Genomic DNA, 23,527 nt, shown 5'->3' on the forward strand with positions numbered 1-23,527 from the left:
GAGTCTCACCATGATCACCATGAGCACCTTCTATGTATTTTAATATTTAAAAGCTGCTTGTGATGGGCTTTGGTCCATCATGTTAGATCATGTAACCTCCTGCATTTGGTGGTTATCAGTGTATTGTAAAGGTATGAAACCGATTTCAGTACTTTAATAGGTTGGTATATTAACTTTGTTGTTAATGAAATTGCAGTATTTAACTGTAAATTTACCATATTTGTTACCATACTTTTTTTACAGTAGAATTCTGGCAACCACAGCTGCCAGTGTTTCACCGTAAATTTCACACATTCATTTTTACTGTGTATCGTGGGAAGTTTGTGGTGTTGTAGCTGCTATTTATTTGCAATTATTTAGTCGCTGGCTAAGGAACCGTGGTTTAGTTTCTATAAGTAGAGCAGCAGTATAAATACTGTATTGCAGGCCTTATAAAAGTCCAATTTGTCAAATTTCAGGTTAGGAAAATGCCAGCTGGTTTCATAGTTGTGGCTCGTGGAGAATTTGTTAATGAGACATAACAATGCTCTGGCATATCGCCTTCTTTTTTTGCTTAAAGACAATTCCAAGGCCGTTTTCCCACGATGGTCATATATTTTTTAGTTACACAAAACATAGTTATCGTTTGTTTTTGTTTTTTTTTCAATTAAACATTGTATAGCATCTTGTATTCTTGCTGGCTAATTTGCTAATTTGTTCTAAAACTGATACGATTTGGTCAATTAAAATGAAACCTATTTTTCAATGCCGTTTATCGGTCAGGTCACATCTTCCAGACTTACAGTAGCTTACAAAATCTGCTGGTTTGTGCCTTGATCTCAATCATTTTCTTTCTATATTCTGTATATGTTTTAAGTTAAGATTATAAATGGTACTATACATAGAAAATCTGAATGTAGAAATTGTTGTAAGGTTATACGTTGGCTTAATAAATCTTTAATGGCGGTGCTTGGAGGTTTGTCGTCTGAGGCTGAGCTCAGTAAATCATCTCCTGTAGCTCCACACTTGTCTTCGGGCCCAAAGTTGCAGATTCGTTTGAAAAGTCTCATTAAGAGCAGCGGATTACTAAGTGCAGACTCGGGTGGCTTTTATCCGTCGACTCGGCTCTCCCCAAATCCCTCATGGTTCCAGCCAATTTACTCATGAAGGAAAGTCAAATATTTAACACCCCCCTCTTCTATCAGTCATGTAGGTTAAATCCGAGAGCGACGAGGCACACGTTAGCATTCAGGAGCTGGAAACATTGACAGACTTCCGAGAAAAAGTCCTTACTCTGAAACTTTGAGGAAAGCTAAAAAAGATACTGGTAAAAGGGCAATCTGCACATAATATGAGAGCGGCTTGCTGGTTTAAGTGAATTTTAAAAGCTAAATCCTCATATAGCATCTTGGCTATTGGGCTGTTTTTTCTTGATCCGTTAGTAACAGTGCTCAAAGCAGCTTCAGAGAAAATATTCAGCTTGTTGAAGCTGAATTGCAAATCTCTCAGGGTGTTCGCTCTGTCAGAATGACTTAGATGTTTTCCAGTCATGTGCTTGTTATTTGTTTGAGCGGCTGGGTATTACGGGATTTCGTTTTAGTTTGTACCATACCTGTGGATGGAGTAGATAAGACTTCTGATGATTTTTTTTTTTGTTGTAATTTTGGTGTTAATTGCTTCCTCCTTCATATTGCAGCATATTAAAACCTCCAGGCATTTTCTTTGCATATTTTAAGTGCTACATCAATGCATAATCCTTTCTGTTTGATTATTAAATTTGTTTAAAAAAATATTACAAATTCAGACAAAATTAATCATGCATCATAGTTAAGAAAATGGAAATATATATATATATATATATATATATATATATATATATATATATATATATATATATATATATATATATATATATATATATATATATATATATATATATATATTTTTTATATATAAAGCTATTGTTTATCTGTTTGTGTATTTATTTATACATTTAAATGTTAAAATTATTTAAACATTTAAAAATTAGATATGATATTTTTAAACATAATTTTAATAGCGGCTATGACAGTACCATGTCATATCAAACAAGCACAACAAATATGAAGAGTTCATTTGCAAATGGTTTTTAACCATTTTCAAAAATCATGTTTTTATTATTGTGCGTTTCAGTTAATCTTAACCAAAGTTGGGTTATTTTGATTTGGTTAAAAATTAAATATAAAATATACAGCTAACTAACACAATAAAACATTATAACATAATAAAAAAATATGTTTCTTGAAAATTTTAAGTTGTTACTTCTCTTTTTGCAAATAAACTCTTCACATATAGTTTAAGAAAAGTAACAATTACTTTTTTTTTTTTTTTTTTTACCTTTCTCATTTAATAAATCTCATAAAATAAAAAATTAAAAAACATGCATTTTTGAGACCGAATTCAGGGATAATTGGATTTTTGGCAAGCCTGATTCTATCCCAAATGTCCTGGAAAAAAATGTGCTGCCAAAAATGGTTTTCTTTCTTTCACTTTTCTTTTGAATTGGTCTGTTGTGTGCTTTATCTCCACGGATGTTATCCTCATATGCCTGTTTCTAGTAGTTTCATTTCAAACTGATGGAGGGGAACTGACAATGGGAGGAATGGAGAAAGCCTCCATCCCTCCTACCGGGCAGTGTTAAACCACTTATTTCGAGACAAACTGGATTATAGACAAAAAAAGACAAAAGCTATATTCCACATTGGGCTGCAGAAGGCCTGACGTTGAAAACGGAGGCCGTATTATGAAGATGGACACATCTTGTTTATGTGGGAGATGATGGAGATAGAGCCAAGCGCTCAAATCTCTTTCCATCTGTGAATGGTGGTCGTTCTCTAAGGGTTTGGTTTTATCAGATTTTGTTCTGCCTTTCTGTTGGTTTTCAGTCTTTATGTTTTGTTCTATTATTGTGTGCAGAGAATTTTTTACCGAGTGATGGTGCTTAGAGTCCATTCTTTTACGGTGACGCATCTCTTCGTAGACAGTCGAACAGCAGCGTCTTCAGCGTGCACACATGGATGTGGTTAAGTCCGCTGCGTTTTACTCGCTGCCAGATACTAGGCAGACTAGAAGTGACAATTGTTGTTTGTCTGATGGCCAGGTAGTGTGAATAAGAGAGTTTTACTATGTGTTTGTGTTCTTAAATTCTCTTTTCTGTGTCTTTCCACGCTGCCTGAGGACGTTTTCGCTTGGTTAAATGCTGCCACATTTAGTCCAGCGTTGTGAATCGGTACATTCAGATACGAAACGCATTCCTGCTTTCTCAAATGCGGTGAATTGGAGGATTTTTCCCAAATACATAAGTGTTTTGGAAGGTTTTTAATTGAGTGATGTGGTTTATTTTAGAGTGAAACTGGATATTCAGTGAGACAAAAAGGTATAAAACTTGATTTTATATACTGGGAGTAAATTATAAAAATAAGTTTAAGTATGAAATTTTGCATTCCATATACCAGTCTCATTTTTTGACATAAATGAGTTTTTTTAGTTTGATTTTATTTACTGATTATGTACATAACTATGATGATTATGATTATTTAATTAAATACTGATAAGTTGTGCTCAGTAAGTTCAAAGTGTGACTTATAAAACAGGGTCAGTTTTGATTTTCTCTTTTATATAAACTATAAAAAATAGCATTCCCTGCACATTTCACTGCCATCATTTAATATATTTCAATTAAAACACAGTATTGCAGTTGTATACACACTTTTATATCACCCATATGACAGAAATTGTGTAAACTCAAAACAAGAGAAGGTTTTTGTTTTGATTACGTAATTAAAAATTATGCTGTTTTTGTATAATGAGCAGAGATGAGTAATCTGCAAGTTAAAAAGCTGTTATTGTATTTTTTATTCACTTTTATTTGTTGCATTTTAATATTAGCTTTTTAAGTAATTCCATCATTTCGTAAATATGTGTGTGTTTTGAGTCATTTTGTTTGTGCTGTTGTGTGTGTGTGTGTGTGTGTGTGTGTGTGTGTGTGTGTGTGTATTTCCAATTCCAATTTGACTCTGTAATTTTTTAAACAGTAAGTGTTCAATCTGATATTTAGATTCCATTTGTGCTTTTTTCCTCCATTAATACTTTTTATTTTAGTCTAATGTTAATAACCTTACCAGGAACGTTTCATTTTGAAATACAGCATTTCGTTCATGCTCACTCGCGCGCACACACACACACACACACACACACACACACACACACACACACACACACACACACACACACACAGACACAGATTGAAACCTACAAATCCCAAGGTCTATGTGTTTTGGCTCCAAACCTGCAAGTGCTAAAAAGCCCTGCCGGCTCTCGAGAGCCTGTGCAGTCCCAAACCTGCAGCCGCCTCATAAATCCAGCGAGAATCCTGTGTGCAAGCATTCACACTCCCGCATGACCTCACTGACACATCTTCAGCCTCCGCAATCTTTCTCTCTCGTGCCGGCTCACCCCCACTGGGCTTAAGCTCCGCTAAACCACCGGTAATTTGTACAGGCTTTTTATTTATTTATATATTCGTATGTGCACGCGCTAGAGACGGCCCGTATTTACAGGCTTTTGGTGTGATTGGCTGACAGGGTCATGCGGAGTTCAGTCATCCCCTCGCATGTGCACTAAAATGACAGATGCGTCCACATCACCGCACTGATTTGCAGAGATTTATACCTGTTGAAATGTATGAATGTCTGTCATACTTTCATCTGTTCGAATTCACGGTCCTTCGGTGCTAGATGATTTAGTGCATCACCACAAAGCTCTCCTGGCCCCTTTGAAAATCCCATATCTATGAAGAGAAACATTCAAGAGAGAAGTGTCATGAGATGTGAAGACGTTTTGAAAGCCTTTTCCTGGTAGGAATTCTTTGACTCCAAGGATGTAATTATGCCTATATGCCGCGTGATCGTCGCTCTCTTACTGGTGTAGTTCGCTAATTAGGGACAGGAACCGCCTCTGTACTACAGATGTAGTGAAGTATGTGAGCACTTTTAAGTGTGACCAAAAGGAAATAGCAGAGTTTGCTACGCAGCAAAATAAAAAAAAAGTCTTACAGCTTAGATTTTTGTACAAATTAAATGCTGCAGGAAAGTTGTTGTTGACGCTGTCATGAAATACGGCAGGCGTCTTGTAGTCAGTCAGCTCTCTGGGGGAATCGTGACGGTGCTTTTTTTTCTGTGCGAAGACAACCAGCGATGGTTGAATAAATGAATAAATAAAGATGACTTATTGCAATTCTTTGTAATGTGTAGATAGATGTTAAAGGGACCTAAGCGTTGTTTGCAACAACAAAAAGAAGCATATTTAAAACCGTAATTATACACAAAACAAAATTTAAGTGAAGCTTTCATATATGAGCACTTTACAGCTAATTTACAGACTTATTTATATTTAATTTTGTATATAGGCAAATTGTAATCTCTTTTTTCATCAGATTGATTTATATTTGTAAATATTTTAAATAAATGTCCAATATTAGAGTAATATATTACTAGAGTAATAATTACGATTAATATGTCACTATAATAATTTAATTAATTTTATTAATATTCATTTATTTATATATGAACACTCAAGCAACCAATCCTGATTTCTGTTTTTATAGTTAATAGTTTTGCTCAGTTTTTCAGCTATTTTTTTTATTATTAAATTATCAACATTGTTTCAGAATCAATACAGAATTGTTTCAAAAACGTTTTTAATTCTTTACAGAAAGCTGTATTTACTGCACTATTTTCTTCCAACCAGCGATACATCACAAAATTTTAGAGATATACAGTATGTGGGCATTAGTGACCTTCATACCAGTGCAGTTTAGGTTCAGACCTGCTTGAATGTAGTTCTGTGTTTCTCTTCAGTCGGACCGTTCCGCTCGGCCTCTGTAGCCTGCTGCTTCAAGACCCCCGTGGGACGGCCCCTTTACGACCTCTTCCCTTCAGCCTACAGTTCACTCCGCTGGGACGTGCGTGTTCCACCTGAAACAGCCAGCTGTACTGTATGCGCAAAATCAAAAGGCCTTCAGATCTGATCAGTATTTATCATGTAAACCATTTTTATTCAATGAAATATTTATCATGTTAGTATTTAACTGCGCTCACATTTTAAATGTGTTCAAGTTATTGTTGTAGTATTCATCTTGCGTGATCGTTAATACGCCCATCATGCCTTCGGTCAGTAAACTTAAACAGATGTCACAGGAACTGAGAGACACAGGCTGTTAACTTGATGTTGTCCAAGACTTTAATTGGTGACAGATTGATATGTCTTACAGACATGGAGTTTACTTAAGTCTGCTGCAAAACAAAATTAAATAGCTCTCATTTAGATTTTTTTTTTTTTTTAGTTAAAAAAAAGTGATATATATTCTTCTCTTGGTGGCATGTTGCTCTTTCCTGTGCTATGTCACAGATTCATTGAATGTAAAAAAAAAAAAAAATAAATATTTTTAATATTACACCAAAATGTATACATTTCTAAAAATATTAGTCATTAGTCATTTTATTTTTATTTTATTATATTTATATCAGATTATATTTTTTAATTAAGTATTCATTCAATTTACATTATTTATATATATATATATATATATATATATATATATATATATATATATATATATATATATATATATATATAATTTTTTTTTTTCGTAAAAAAAAAAAAAAAGTGATATATATTCTTCTCTTGGTGGCATGTTGCTCTTTCCTGTGTTATGTCACAGATTCAGAGCTGTGTGCCTTTCGGGTCTCACTGTAAAGGTTATGTCATTCAGGACACGCTCTATACATCTGTGCTACATAACATGATTACATGGTAAGTGGCCTGTTACAGACATTTCCCCTGTGAGTAATAATGTGCTCTTTGTCTAAAGCAGAGATGACCAAAACCAGGACAAAAAATCTATACTGTATAAAGCAGCTGGACATTAATGCAGAACACATACTCACCGTCTCACAGTCATTCTGTTAGTGAATCAGTTGGGAAGAGGAGTATTTCACTGTAAGTTACAATAAATGGTGTTTTGGACTGACAAAATGATTCACAAATAATCATTATGGAAATCTTTCCAACATTAATCTTTAATATGAGCGTTTTCCCAACGAGCATTAACATCTTGTAAGGCTTCTGAAATAAAAATGAAAATTGTGTCATGATTTGTTTACATTGTTCCAAACCTGTGGAATACATTTAAAAATGAATAGGGATGAATGCTATATACTTCCTTTATTTTTTTTAAGTAGTGTTAACATCCTGCCTAACGTTTCCGCTTGTATTCTGCAGGAGGAGGAAGGTCATAAAGGTTTGGAACGACATGAAAAAGAAAATAATTTTGGGGTGAACTGTCCCTTTAATGGTGATTGTCGAAAGCCTTGAAGTAATCATTTGCATGTTTGTTTGCCGTCCGTACCGAATGAGTTCCGTGTTTGGAGGAAGTCATAAAATTGCTTAAGGCCATCCGTGATCCAAAATCAACACGAAAAGGAAGCCGTACTGAACTATGCAGCTGCTCTACCAGGAACTGGTTGATATTCTTCTTTTACCTAATGTGTAAAATATTCAAACACTCCATAAATACCCTGAAATCATTTTCATGCTGCAGTGTTTAATATCAGCGTTGCAGTATGATGGATTGGCACCTTTATGAGGCCATATCTTGTTTATTTTATAAAGTCTGTAAAAGCCGGCTGTATGAGACTGAGATGAATGCCTTGTGTCGTGACGTCAAGCTGTACTCGCTGACCAGCAGTCAGTGACGCTACGTTTATTATTCTGGCCTCTCTGAAAAATGTGGAAAATGTGTCTACATTTGGGCAGGAGTTTTAAATTGTTTGCAGTGACCGGAGATGCAGAGGGCTGATTCTCGTTAGCCATCACAGACCTCACAAGGATTGATGTCACAGCGAAACCGTAGTATGTGCATGCGGTACAGTATGTATTGAATAACTCTTAAGACTCCAACAAATTGCTCATGAAGGTTGCTTGGGTTCCAAATTGTGTTCCAGTGTTTATTTTTCCGGTCTCAATTTACTTACTTTTGGACCCGTTGCCTTTTTTCTCATTTTTTATTTAATATTTAATGCAGTTGGAATTTTTTGGCTTATTGGTCAATCTTGGTATTGGTAATAATACCTGGTCCAGATGTAAGCGCAAGGGGTTGAAAAACCAAAAGTCATACAGAATAAAAAAATATTCTGCCATATTCTTTTTGAAATATTCCAGTCTCACTTTTTGTTTTTGTTCTTATGTTGTTTTTCCTGGTTTTGTTTCTCAGAAATGGCTTCCCTGGTGTGTTTTCCTTAAAATGTTATTTATTTGTGAAAATATTCAGTGCAATGCTGCAGAAAATGTATTGTTTTTGTTTTTAGTTTGCTTTTGTTTGACTTTTTCATTGAATTTTGTTTTTGGTATTGTTTGTGGTTGATGGTTATTTTTATTTTATTTTATTTTTTTTTTCTTTGGTTTAGTTTTGATAGTTTTTTGTTTGATTTATTTTATTTTATTCTATTTATTTTTATATATAAAATATATATCTGTGTGTGTGTGTGTGTGTGTGTGTGTGTGTGTGTGTGTTATGAACTGTAGGTTGAATTTGCCGAGCCTAATTTGTTTTATGAATTTGAATATGTTTGATTCTGCTGCATCCTCTCTGAAATCCCAGTAATTATGTATTTTGATCAGTCTTGTTTTTCTGTTTTTGTTTCTCAGAAGAAGAACCTGCACCTGCTCTTGAGCGTGTTTCTGCTGGGCTTCTGGGGTGTCATCCTTTTGGCTTGTCGGCTTTACTGGATGGGAAACAAACCTCCGAACTTCTCCAACTCGGACAACCCTGCAGCAGACTGCCCTTGTTTTCTAACTAGGACGCTAACGTTCTTTTTTCTCCCCGCCATGAACGTTTGGCTCCTCCTGTGCCCTGACATGCTAAGTTTTGATTGGTCAATGGATGCCCTGCCTCTTGTGAGGAGCTTTGCAGATTGGCGAAACCTCCACACCGCGGCCTTCTACACCTCGCTTCTAGCGCTGGCATGGTTTGGCCTTTGCCATTACCCAACCAAAAGCAAGGAGACCAATGGGAAAGCACATCATGTAGCAAACGGGAAGTCCACAAACGGACACAGTTGTAGCTCTGATTATGAACACCTAACTGTTTACTCAAACTCAGTGCAGATGAATGGAACAAATGGCACTGCAAAACACTATTCATCGTCTTTGCCCACCACAGAGAGTTTGGTGGTCTTCTCATTGGGTCTGCTAGCCGTTCCTTTCATCCCTGCCACCAATCTATTCTTCTACGTAGGTTTCGTAGTGGCGGAGCGAGTACTATACATCCCTAGTATGGGCTTCTGCCTGTTGGTAGCAGTGGGGATGAGAGCTTTATATGTCAAATTGCGGAGGAAGTCCTCCAGAACTTTGGTGCTAGGCTGCTCAGCGGCCTTGGTCCTTCTTTTTGGGATTAAGACGATGTTGAGGAACCGTGACTGGCAGAATGAAGAGATGCTATACAAGTCAGGGATATCTGTGAACCCTGCTAAAGGTAATTTTAACCCTCTTGGGTCTGAGGAGGTTTTGAGGAGGTCATTTATTATCCTGCAAATCAAAAATGAACGTTCATCATTAAAAGATTTGAAGTTTATTTATCAAGTTTCCCCAACCTCTCTTAATTTCTGTACTCAATTTTGGACTATGGCTCAGATATTTAAATAGAAATCTAAAACATTTACTTAGATTAATTTTAGTAAGTGATATTGACATTTACAAAGTGTGCGCTGGCATAAAAAACAAAAGCACAAATTCCTTTTTAAGTACTAACTTCCATTTAGGGCAGAGAATGTTAATTAATTGTAAGCACAAGATGATGATTTAATACATTAGAATCATTAAAAGTTCCCTCAGTTTATCAGTCACTTGGATTCATGCATCAAATTAATTTTCTGTGTGGAGCAGAGTCACTGAACTGTTAAATTATCGTCCTCTCTGATTCAGTTCCATCCATTAACGACAGCCCGTTATCTTCATTTGTTAAATCTCTAAAATTGATTGTCACAATTTCATTTAAATCATTTATCAAGCCAGACTGCATCAATATGACTTAGTAATTACCTCCCATGATCCAATTTTACAGGCTATGGTATTCTCGTCCTTTCTATGGCACAGCTTCTACGCATGGGTAGCGTCTCAAATTGCATTATTATAATGTAATTTACTGTTTTTCCTTGTGCCTCTCATAAGCTTTTATGAATTTCAGATTCCGTATCAAGTTTACTTATGTGACTTGGAAGCGCAAAACATTCGCAAGTCTCACATCGTTGCACTATGATGTAACCTAACCAGCCAAAGTGCAACATTCTGAAATTTTCTGAAAACGATCATATCAAAGATATCAATAATGCAACAAGAAATCATACCCGAAATAGAATGTTGTAGAAACTATTTTGTAATTTTTGTAATTTGATGAATTGCTTTAATAACAAATTGTTTTAGATGTTCCTCGATTTCTTGTATTTCCTGAATTGTAATGCTTTACTCTTCTTTCTCAGCTTGGGGTAACTTAGGAAACGTTCTCAAGAACCAGGGAAAGGTGATGGAGGCCGAGCAAGCCTACAGGAACGCTCTGTACTACCGGAGGAACATGGCTGACATGTTGTATAACCTGTGAGTGAGCCAACTTCCTCCTAACGGCTGACTTTATTGATCTGTCCTAGTAAAGCTGAGGAAATCTCCTGAAAGGCCAGTCTATGACTGTCCCCAGATTCATCAGCCTTCTGGAGGACGGCGTCGGGGACCTCCCCAGACACATTACCCCCGCAGTCAGGGCGTGAAGGCGCTTCATACATAATTCATATACTGCAAACGTTTGGGCTGTTCTCAGTTTCCATTTAAAACAGTGGGGATGGAAATCATTAGGCACCTCACAATCAGATTTGATTTTAATTCAGGGAGTTGTGATCTGATTACAAAACCATTCTCAATGCATCTAATTTTTCAACAAGTGCGTACCCAGTGCACGAGTTTAGAGTCATAGATTTTTCACACTACATGTCATACGGTACATGGGATGTTTTCCTGCATATGCTTTTTCAATGAATAACATTATATTAATTATAATAATAATTAGCATGGAAATCAGAAAGTAAATTTGAATTTAATGCTATTTTAATCTGATTTCTAATTGTATGTCATTAAAAAATGCTTTGGTAACACTTTATTTTAGGGTTACACATATTAGTGCCTTATTCTACATCCCGAATCCTACACAATACCTAAATTTAACAACTACCTTACTATTAATAAGAAGCAAATTAAGAATTTATTGAGAGAAATTGTAATAGTTAATAGTTAACAAGTGTTACCTATTCTAAAGTGTTACCAATGTTTTCATTCCTGTTCATTTGTTTTTGCTGAATAATTAGTTCTGAATAATACTGTGAAACTTTTTTTTCTCTCTCATTTAGCCTGGTTAAATTATTACAAACACAGGGCTTTGAGTTTGTTTTCATTCTCTGGATTTCAAAGTTGATTTCATAGTTCTTTAACTCAATTAAATATTGAACAGTTGAATGCAAATGTAGTATATAATAATAAATATCATCTATTTTATTTCTAAATTCTCACTGCTCATTTTTCTGAGAAAATAACAGGTTTGACTTTTTAATGTAGCATGGTAGTTCATCGTGATAAAATGTGCCCAGTTGATATAATAATGAAATAATAATTAATTATAATAAAATAATATTAATAATAATCATCATCATCATCATTTGGGGAAATAATAATAATTCTTCCCACTAGCCTTTGTAATCTTTGTACAAACTCAATGCTTTGCCCATTTAATTTTTTTTTAACTCGATTAGTATCACTGGGAAAAAATAGGTGATGAATGATACAGATTTAGTGGTTTGTTTATTGTCTTTTTCCTTTTTGTTGATTTGAATGAATTGTGTTACAAATACTTTGTAACTGTTCTTGTTCTCATTTGTCTCACTTTTGGATCGCAGGGGTCTGTTGCTCCAGGAAAACAACAGATTCTCAGAGGCCCTCCACTACTATAAGCTGGCCATTGGGAGCAGGCCAACGCTGGCTTGTAAGTACAGCTCCTCTTTTTATTAACAATTTCAAGCCTCCTCAGTCTTCACTGTGTCCAGGCAACTACAAATTAAAAGGTCTGTGTGTGTGTGTGTGTGTGTGTGCGTGCGTCCAGCATTAAAGAAATAATGATGATTCACAGGCCTACACACTGTTTCCACTCTTGTCAAGGAATGATTGACGTTTGATTCGATTTCAACAGAAAAAAGAATCCAGGCCAAAATCCTTTTATACTATCTGGCCCAGTGTGCATGCATTTGCTTGCCTCTTGTCCAAATGAAATGCATGTGCTATTTTTGGCCGTATTAAGGTTTCTCATAGAATTTCCCATGTTGTTTTAAATGTCATGGGAGGAAATTATTGCTGCTCTGCTTGAATGACTAGATTTGCCCAGAGAGACAATTATCATGATGTGTGTATCGGGGCCTGGGGATTTTTAAGTCAAATTTTTCTTTACACAGGGACAAGACAATCTGTAAAACGTTCTGTAAGACATTTAGATTCAACTAACTGGTCAGCCAGTATAAAGGAAGTCTACCATGTTTCGCAGGAGATATATATTTGAATATATTTAAAAAGAAATATCATTAAATTGCATTGCACATTTACCCCTTGTAATAAGAGTAAATATTAATATTAATAAACGTTATTTAATTAAGTGTCAGTAGCAAAAACATACAAATATTAAATAAAAATGCAAAACTTTAAAATTAAATAAAAATAAAATGTGTATTAAATATACATAATAATAGCTCATTTAATAAAGAATTCTGATTAAAGTCACGTTTAAAGAATTTGTCCCTGAATTTCAGACTGAGAACATCTCCTCACTTGCTATTTCCCTCACGTGCTTCTTTAGTGCAGTAGCATTTCCTTCCACGTTAATGTGTTGTGAGACATCTGTAAGAGATCTGTAATAGTTTGAGATCAGAGCACGCACATACTGCAGCTCTGAGGGGAGTGATGGATGTCTACTCCCCCCGAGTCCCTGCTGCAGGAGTCCTGATAGATTGTGCTGTCCTGTGATATAAACTCATTTAAATTTGTGGTTCTGTGTGTATGTATGGTCTATTAAGAGCATCAGAATGAAGCCTGCAGCTGGAGTGGATATTCCCCTGCTGATTTAGATTTGATTCTGGCCGGGTGGATAGTGAATATGTATTGGCACCTTATCGACTAGACTGCAGGCCGCTGATCTGCATAAATCAACTAGTTGATTCCTGCAGCCCCAGTGGAAGTCTTTCTCTGAGCCTCAATAAGCCTCATTACCTTTTGCACTGATATTGACCCCTTTTCCTCGCTCTCTTTCAGCCGCCTACTTGAACACAGGGATTGTTCTGATGAACCAGGGCCGTCTAGAAGAGGCCAAGCGCACTTTTGTGACTTGTGCCGATATCCCAGATGAAAACCTGAAGGATCCTCATGCACACAAGAGCTCAGTCACCAGCTGCCTGTATAACCTGGGAAAGCTTCTTCACGAGCAGGGCCAACAGGAGGTGAGACGCTTTTTAGTACAGTTTAGTACAGTTTTATTTCATTTCTGTACACACCAAATCTGATGCAATGGATCTATGTGAAAGTCGGTTTTCACAGCACAAATTTAAAAACCAATGCTTTAGGAAATGAAGTGTGCAATTTCCAATTGAATTCACAGGGAATGCATGAAGTGAATAGAACGATCATCAAAATGTGGTATTTCAAACTTATGAGCTCGATTTAATTGACTTTTAAAATAATACTACTTTTTTATTCATAAAAGACATTGTAAAAAATAATTCTCCTGGAACGATTGTAACTTCCTTAAGCTGAAAGACTCTATGTAAGGGTTCTTACCCCTTTTGTTTTTGTTATTTTCATTGTGTGTCACAATGGAGAAAAAAAAAAAAAAAAAATAATAATAATAATATATATATATATACAGCCACTGTTGCTGACACTGTGTTAAATCACAAATAAGTAAATAATTAGCTTTTTCTGTTTGTGAAAATTATGGATTGCTATGAATTAACTTTTTTTGACATGCTTATAATCGTGCCTTTTATGAATTAACTGTGTCTTCTGTTTTTAGGAGGCCATATCTGTATATAAAGAAGCAATACAGAAGATGCCTAGGCAGTTTGCCCCACAGAGCCTTTATAATATGATGGGTAAGCTCTCCAGAATGTTTAGTTCCAGATATATATTTGTATGAATATAATTAAAAAAAAAAAAAGAAAAAAAACATTGCTCCATTACTCCAGAATCCCTCAGAAATCATTTTAATTCACTGATTTAGAGTTAAAAAACATTTCACATTATCATGCTGAAAGCAGTTGTGCTGCTTGTTATTTTTGTGGAGAGAGGAGTAGAAAGTTCGAAAGAAAACGTTTAATTCAGATATTAAAATAAGACATGTTTACCTTCACTTTTAATAAATTTAATTCATCCTTGATTAATAAGAGTGTTTTTCTTAGCAGAGACTTCTGCTATCTACAAGATAATAAAACCGACAAGATAAGCTAGTTAAGCTGTCTACACAGCAATAAAATAATTTCAACTCGGATCAGTATTTCATGTCTATATATTTATTTGGTGAGCAGTTATGCAATAAGTCAAATTATGTACAGTCTGCAGGCCATTATTGCAAAATAAACCCCTTTAGGGTGATCCAAAATAAGACTGTAGTTCCAGTTTTGCAATAATACCTGACTTACTGTAAATTATTCCTTGCATACTGTAACTCTATATTGTTTTTATCTTGTCTCACTAGTGAGTCTGTAATTGTAATGTTGCCTTTTTCTGGTGAACCCACTTCCATAGCATTCTTAGATCAAGAAATTGATTTTGTCAGATTGAGTCAACAGCTTCGCAAACAAGATAAGTCAGAGGATTTGTACAATACAGAGAGCGTGAGAATCGTTCTTTTATTTAGAGCATGAGAGCAAACTGTTAGATTTTAATATCTTATGCAACACATTTACCAACCCGCGGCTTTCAGCCTTTCCCTCCCGTCTCATTTTCTCACAATTAACTGTATTTTGTCCTTTCCCATCGTAATTCTTTCTTTTTTTGTTTTCCCATGTTCGTTTCTTTCCAAGCTCATTTGTTGTTAATTTTTCTGGGTTTGTGTTCTTTTGTTTGTTGTCACTGTTTCAACTGTATCGGGCTCATTCTAACAGCCAAAATCGACAGCTGTCGTCTCCGACCAGCCGAGCCAAATTCAGCTTGACAGAGGAGGTCAGATCGTATCTGTTAAACAAAGTTAAACAATCCCTTTAAATCGCTAAATATACCAGCATGTGAATGTTTTGCGCACTACCATTACCATCCATAGGTTTGGGGTTATTTTTAATGTCTTCAGGGTCTTACCAAAGGCTGCATTTATTGGATCATAAAACTCCTTTTTAATCCATTTTTAATATACTATATAAAAAGTCATTTATTCTCATGATGCAAAGTTCTCAGCAGCATTATTCCAGTCTTTGGTGTCACAAGATCCAGAATGAATACGAATAGAATTGAAAATCTAAATATTTCGTAACTTCTAAAATGTCTTTTATAAAATGCATAAAGAAATCTAACTTTTGATCACTGAATGAAATGATTACAACATTGTAGTATATTTTTTCATCGCTACATTCACGATCATACTCTTCCTCTTTATTGCACAAAACAAATGCGTGAAGAAAGAGGAATTGTGTTCGTTTAAGGTTTTCCTAAACGAGTCATAGTTTCTTTATTTCTTCAAAATCTACGTTTCCAAAGCCAATTAATTTACAAACATGGCAAGAGTTTTTGCCGTGACATCACCGTTCCCGGCTGTCATTATTGAGCCATCTGCAGTATGTCCCTTTTTTAATCTTTAAAATAATAACTGAAAATTCCAGCGTTATTTGACTGGAGGCTGTTTTAATGACCCGCTTGTCCTATATTTGACACCCACACGACACTGGTGCGGACGAACGTGTATTGAGACTGGCGGGTCATGTGAAACCCCAGTGTAGTCACGTACCCTCTACTTATGTTATTTTAGCTCTAATTACATTACATTAACATTGTTTAGGCTGTGTTATCTCAGTGAAGTAGCTGTGATACGCTCTTCTGTAATAATCTGACTGTGAGGAGCGTGTGTGTTATTGCAGGTGGGTGGGAGCTGGAGGCTGGCTGAGGTATTAGATGATGTTTAAAGGATAGGAGTGTGTGTTTATACTTGTGTCATAAGGAGTCAGCTTTTACATCTGGATAAGAGTAGGGTTGGCGCTGGGACAGGCATGGCTTTGAATTGCTGTGCTGAAGACCCGGAGGATAGTATTTTTAGAGGAGTATGCATAGTACTTTTTTTAGTTTCTTGCGTTTTTTTTATGCTTTTATTTATTATTAAAAGAATTGACAATCGATTAATGAATCATTTTTAAATGCATTTTGCGCGAGTATATATTTGTAAGTAAATGGTATCTGTTCATTTTAATTAAGAATTTTAATAATAATTCATTTCATAAATGTTCCTTAAAAAATAATAAAATTGATCAAATGTGACTTGCCTTGTTTCGAAAGATTTCTGATGCAAATTTGTTTGAACTTTCTGTTCACTCTGAAAAGATATTAAACGGATTTCTAAATTTTTATAATATTTCACAGTGTTAAATTATTTGGTCCGTAACAACAAATAAATGAATACATGCAACCTTAATGAGCATGAAATCTATTTATTTAGAATAAAATGATAAAATGCAGAATCCATCAAAATAATCTAATAAATAACTGAATGGTCAGTAATCCCGAGGGACTTAATGCTGGTTTCACTCTGCTCGTTTTACATTAATGCTCCAGTATCACATTTCATCGACTGTCTGAATTTTTGTGGGTCATTTTCAGTTGACTGCCTTAATTTCTGCTGTGGCATAAACCACAGCAAGGGAGTCGGTTATGTGCTTCCTTAACTTCTGACCTGTTGACCTGACCTCTGTCTCCTCCCCTCACAGGAGAGGCCTACATGAGGCTGAACAAACCGACGGAGGCAGAACACTGGTATAAGGAATCCCTAAGAGCCAAACCGGACCATATACCTGCGCACCTCACTTACGGCAAGCTCCTGGCAATGACGGTAAACTGACTGAATAAGGGATTGAGTTGGCTAGATGTTAATTATTCAGGCTAGTAAACAATTTCAAGTTTGAACACAAACTAGTGACACTCAAGGTCAGAACAGTGGTAGTTTATGCTTGAATGAAAAATGAATCATAATTTCAGATCCTTTGCGTTCATCCACACCCCTACGAGTTTGTGCTCTACATAGCTGTTTTACAGGCCAAAAAAAATACAGAGGCATGAGTTTATTGAATAATTAAAACTAAAACATGATTGTCTTGTAGAAAAAACATTAAATACCCTTTAGGCGTAAAAGAGCTTGAGTACACATTGGCTTTCTGTGTCTAAGAGTAGCCGCTATTATATAAAGAAACCTTTTTTTTTTTATACATCTAAACTGAGAAGTCATCTCTTAAGGCCAAACGCATTCTTTCCTTCTCTCTGATCTTGAAATTTAAGACTGAAAAAGTGAACCAGCTAAACACAGAAGGCCAAATCTCTCGCACGTATACCCTGGGTCTGAATTCACTCAGCAGAAATCCGTGCGGACAGATAAGAGAGAAGACGTGTTAAAAAGGGTTGAGAGGAGGTGATGGCTCTGAGAGTTCCTGCTCTGCAGCGGAGCGGACTGTCTCAGGTTTACTTGTGTCTGTCTCGTTTCATTTCCACTCTGGCCATATGGTGCACTTCAGGCCTTTCTCGTTCATGTGGCCACCACCAGCTGATTATGTAAAGAAAATACAGACCGTCTTAATTTACCATATTTGAAAGCTCAAAAGGAAAGCAGAGTGTGCGGGGTTTTTTTTTTTTTGTTTTGTTTTTAAGGGGATTGTGCTGAGGGGTTTTAACCGAAATGGAGCTTCACGATTAAGCTAGGATGACAAGAAAATCAAACGAGAGGTGTGATGAGATCTCCTCTACGTAGCAGTATCGTTTAAAGTCAACATTGACCCCGTTTACTTTAATACAGGTTCCTGTTTTCATCGCGAACGATTCATTGCACTCTATTCTAAAGAAGAAAGGTATTTTATATTGACATGCTCATAGGAAATCTCCTTTATTATCAGTCTCAAAAAAGACTAAAAAAAGACGAAGCAATAGCTAAAATGTCTAAATACTATATACTTTACTTTAGATAGATGTAGATGTACAAAAATAGATGTACAGGGCCACAAAATGTATAATATTGTAAAGTATATGTAAATATAATTTAATTTTTTTTTCGGAAAATGTCTTTTACACTTAGCGACACTGAATTAGTTTGATTTAAAATATTTCACAATATTGCTGTTTTTAATATATTATTAAAATTTTAATTAACTTTTTAATATATTTTAATATATTTAAAAAGTAATTTATTCTTTTTATGGCAAAGCTGAATTTTACTATTATTATTCCAGTCCTCACGGTCGCATAATACTTCAGAAATCATTCTAATATGCTGATTTGGTGCTAATTTATTATTATCAATGTTTAAAGCAGTTGTGGTTTTTTTTTGTGATAAATTGTATTTTTAGGATCTTAAGAACTGCATTTATTTAAAAAATGCATCATAGATCATTTATTTTTTCACCCACACATAATATATCAGTCAAATATAAACATAAAAAGTCAGCAATGAAGCACACTTTTAAAGCTTTTTTTATTAAAACTTTAAAAAAAAATATTTTGTTTGTTTAGGTGTTCTTGACAGTGCCATAAACCTTGGTGCAAGTAACAAAAACAGTGTAGTATTTATAGCATGCTCTTCATAAACAGTTTATATTAACCACACATTTCCGCCAGTTACATCATTTCACACAGCCAAGAATAAGCAATGCCAGATGAAAGGGTTCTGTGTCTCTGTCCCTCTCTTTTCTTTGTCATTCTTGCTCTCGTCTCAGTCATCCAAATCCCCAAGACGCACTCTCCTCAAACGTCTCAATTCAGGGACTCGTACTGTAACCAAAGAAAGCAAGAAATCTATACAAACGTCCCGAATGAAGCCACTGAAAAAGGCGTCCATCGAGTAAGTCAGTCCACCAGAGACAAAGTCGATCCATCACAGAACCGAACCGCTGTGATGAAACTCGCTCAAGTGAAAGCAAATTCAAAAGGTGTTGTCTTCACTTCAGAGCTGTATTGATTTTGAAGCAAGTTTTTCAGCTCAAATCTCCGAGGTCCTTGCGGTTTCTGCTTGGTTAATGCAGAAACGGAGTAAAACACGAGTACCCATAATCCTTTGGGTGAAAACAAAGCTTCCTCGGAGGTGAGGGGGCCTGGGCAGTGATTTGATCAGTTCAGTGACCTTGAATCAACTTGAATGGATGAAAGGAAAAAGTTTGGTGCTCTTCTGTTAGTTTGATCAAGTGTAGCGAGTATTTGTTGTTTAGTGAATGATGTGCTTTTGTTAAGTAGACTTTGTAGCGTCTCTACATGGCAGCATTCATTATTTGGGTTGTCAGTTCAATGAAACTCTGAATGTTTTTGGGTTTTTTTTAATGTTGTAATATTCCAATTAATTTAATTAAACACACATATCATTGTTAAAAGAAATAGCATAAAAAAAAGTTTTTTTAAATTAATTGCACTGAATAAATTTCGTTAAATTGACATCTCTAGATGTAATATCCCATTATAATTGGTTTAGTTAATAAAGCGTATTTCTATCCCACCACTGTCTCTTTTTAAAAACAGAAATATTGTAAAATGTTATTGTAATTAAAAAAATTGTAATGTATATTAAAAATTATTTAAAGCTAAAGCTTAAATTCAAAGTTGTGCTGTTTGTAATTTTTTTTTACGTCAATTTACAATATTTTATGGGATTCTTTGATAAATATAAAGTTTAAAAAAAACTTTATTTGAAATAGAATTATTAATTAAAAAGTCAAATGTAAAAATCTAAAAATATAAATGAATGATAAGGAGGTGTTCATCCTGTCAGCACCACGTTGTCCCGGCATCATTTCCAGGTGGGGAACGGGGAAATCTTCACGGTCAGGGGTCGAATGCAGGAGACATGATAAAACTAGGTCCTTTCCCCTGCTGTGCTGACCTTCCCTGACCTCCCTTCACAAACTCACCGGGTCAAAGAGCCCAACCCCAGGGACGCAAGTGTGTGTGTGTGTGTGTGTTTCAGCTGCGTTATTGAATTCTCTCATTTCCGTCACTAATCAGGCTCAGGATACGTTGACGAACACCGCAGAGACGTAGGAACAGCAGTGTGTCTGTTGTCTCTCTGATGTCATGCTCAGATTAAGGAGGTCGGGGGTCCAGCACAGGGGTGTGTGTGTGTGTGTGTGTGTGTGTTCAGAGGGGGTAAAGGGGGTAAAGCAGGATATTGCTTGAAAGTGATAACACGACCTCGGCGGATGACACTGAGACGTGTGTTTGTCAGGAATTGACTACGCTTATCTTTGTGCTGAATCTTTCCTCATTGAAGTAAAGGCATGCATTTTTCATGTGCAACAAGACTGCTGTCAGTAAAATGCTTTTTATAGAAATCAATACTTTTATTCATGGACGCCAAATCGATCAAAGTATTTACCGGAATTGACAGTAAAGATGTCTGTTTTATTCTTTAAAGTAAAAAATAAATAAATATTAAGCAGCAAAACAGGTATAGGGAATTTTTTTTGAGCAGCAAATCGGCAGATTAAGATCATTTCTGAAGGATCACGTGACACTAATGATTGAAGTCCATACCATAACATAAAATCTAAAACATTTTAATAAATGTAAAAAATGAAAAGTTATTTTAAATTGTAATAATATTTCACAATATTTACAGATTTTACTGCATTTTGATCAAATAAATGTAGCTTTGGTGAGAATAAGACATTTCTTTCTTTAAAACCTTTTCCCCCTATTGCATATAAACTATACAGTTTAAGTGTTCCAAGTTTAAGTATTTTTCTCACACTCCTGACATGGTGTAAGTTTGCAAACATCCATGTCTAACATTAAACAGCGCTGACTCTATCAAGTGCTGGCATAGCTGTGAGTCCAGTGCATTGATTTAAAGTTACACATCGCTGCGCTGGGGATTTAAATTATACAATGTAAATAAAAATATATCACTGTTTTGCATCTGGTCTGCAGATAAATCCACGCATGGTTAATCAAGGGAGAATAGGTCATGATAATACATCCCAGACTGGAACCAGTATGAAAACGTCAGGTTTTAAGATGCACAGGAGATACATTCAGTTTTTATCACTCGGTTCTCTGGAATATTTTTGCATAATGATCACTAAATATTCCCTCTATATTTTTTCTCTTATCATTCAGAAATCTTTTAAATCAAAACTTTGTTTATTCGTTCATTCAGTTGTTTGTAGTTAGTGTGCATGCATGCAATCCCATTTCATTAAATATAAAATATGATTGTATTTTTTTTTTTGGTTGCTGTTTTTGTCTGTTCATTTTTCTTTATTTAAAGATAGCTGCGAAGTTAAAAGTGCAATTATGCACAGATATTTCGAAGCACGTTTCCTGTTGCTGTAGTGAACATTATTTGTCAGGTCAAAAGTTAGAAATGAAAAATGAAAGTTTCCATGAAAACCTCGCCCTGAAGAAATTCCTGATATGCTTTGTTTATTTTCGTTTCAGGGTCAGAAAACGGAAGCGGAGAAGTTCTTTCTCAAGGCGATCGAGCTCGATCCCACTAAAGGAAACTGCTATATGCATTATGGTTGGTGTTATTTTATTTTATTCCTCGTCAACTTGCAAATGTGGGCTGAAACAACATTAGCTAGTCATCCAGTAATGCAGAGATAGTGAGGTATATGAATCCGCACATTGCATCTACTCTAGCTTTGCTGACGTAGTGAAATTCGTGAAATACTTCACAACGTCTTGTGTGGTTTCTCCCCAACTCCACATTGGCCATAATTGTTCGTATTTTGCTCTTTAGTCGACGTTTGTCTTGTAATTGAGGTTACATTTATAGGCTTTTTCACTGCAAGATAGATGGTTCTGTGCAGGAAGTCATTGTTTTTCGGTTATCTAAAGCGTACCTGTTATACAGATGTTATTCCAGTGAGACGAAACCACCCACGCCTCTGCAAGCGGAGAGAGATAACGAGGCCTTATTTCTCTAAGGAGTTTTCATGTGTGTCTGCACGAATGTGATTTAGCCAAATTATAGCCTGCGGCCATTTTCTCCAACTGAGACTCAGACTTTTGGAGCTCAGTTTACTTCCCAGGAATTTTTTTTCTTTCTAAAGATGATTCTTTTTGCGCATCGCATCATTATTTTCAGTCTTAAAGGTATATCGAAAATGTAAAATTCTGTCATTAAATACTGAAGCTCATGTCGTTCCAAAAAACCCGTCATTCATCTTCGGGACACAAATTAAGATTTGTTTTTATGAAATCCAAGAGCTTTTGTAGTCAGCAGCACAACTGACACGTTCAAGGCCCAGAAATGTGAAAAGGACATTGTTAAAATAATCCATGTGTAATTTTATGCAGCTATGAGAATACTTTTTATGTGCAAAAAGAAAATAACTTTATTCAATGATTTCTTGTCTGCTGCATCAGTCTTTGATGCGTGTTCGTGTGATTTTTCAAGTTGAATTGTCAAAAACGAAACTCTCATACTGTCATTTAGATTTTTTTTTTAAGTATTTTAATGCATTTGTATATTATTGTACAGTATGCTGTCATAGTTTTAGATTTCAATTTTAAAATATGAGTACAGTTTAAAATTTAATGTAAAAAAGTTATTTTTTTACATGATGATAATTTATTAAGATCCTAAAAAATACTTTTTTGTCTCAACAAATAAGTCTTCCATGCTTTTCCTTAGATCCTAGATTTTTATGGTTGACCCGTCCCTGGATGCTCCCATGTATGGATTTAGTCCAGATAAACAGAATCACAGGCTAACCCCAACAATATGTTTTCCACTTGATCGCTGCCAGAGCATCTGCGTAATATAATTTAGTACGTGTCTGATCAGACATCTTCAGAACACGTACTATCCAAAGGCCATAAGGATGATCTTGTATTTCCTTCTATTGTTCTCTAGTGCATAACCACTGTATCAGAGAACGTGGCTTCTTCTAAGTATTTTCCGTTTCGCGTGATAGACTGTCATATACCATGGAGAGGGAGACCATGCTTTGCGTCAGATTTTTGTAATGTTTGTATTAAAATTATGGCATCCAAAAATGCCATAATCAGTGACGGCATTCTTGCTATCTTCACTTTGAATTACATAGCTCCTTGGGTTTCCACTTTGGTCATTTCTGTTTAGGAAAAAATGCTCGGTTTTGGCCCAGGAGTGTTTAGAAGTATAGAGAGCCATTTTGCCAAATAGCAACAGGCTATTTATTTCGCTTCAGTCTTGACCGATGCCTCTAGCAAAGATACT

General features: G+C 35.5%; 1 protein-coding gene across 1 annotated transcript in view; it reads left to right on the plus strand.

Moving 5' to 3' along the window:
- The window catches only part of tmtc2b (transmembrane O-mannosyltransferase targeting cadherins 2b), a 94,346-nt gene that overhangs the window by 59,913 nt on the left and 10,906 nt on the right, over nt 1–23,527 (plus strand). Inside the window, exons 3-9 of the mRNA XM_043216753.1 lie at nt 8,725–9,550; nt 10,554–10,668; nt 12,012–12,097; nt 13,411–13,595; nt 14,168–14,246; nt 17,061–17,182; nt 21,760–21,841. Of these exons, the coding sequence (XP_043072688.1) occupies nt 8,725–9,550; nt 10,554–10,668; nt 12,012–12,097; nt 13,411–13,595; nt 14,168–14,246; nt 17,061–17,182; nt 21,760–21,841 (1,495 nt within the window). The remainder of the gene's footprint in view (nt 1–8,724; nt 9,551–10,553; nt 10,669–12,011; nt 12,098–13,410; nt 13,596–14,167; nt 14,247–17,060; nt 17,183–21,759; nt 21,842–23,527) is intronic.

Source organism: Puntigrus tetrazona, chromosome 18 (genome assembly GCF_018831695.1).
Source record: "Puntigrus tetrazona isolate hp1 chromosome 18, ASM1883169v1, whole genome shotgun sequence".
NCBI lineage: Eukaryota > Metazoa > Chordata > Actinopteri > Cypriniformes > Cyprinidae > Puntigrus > Puntigrus tetrazona.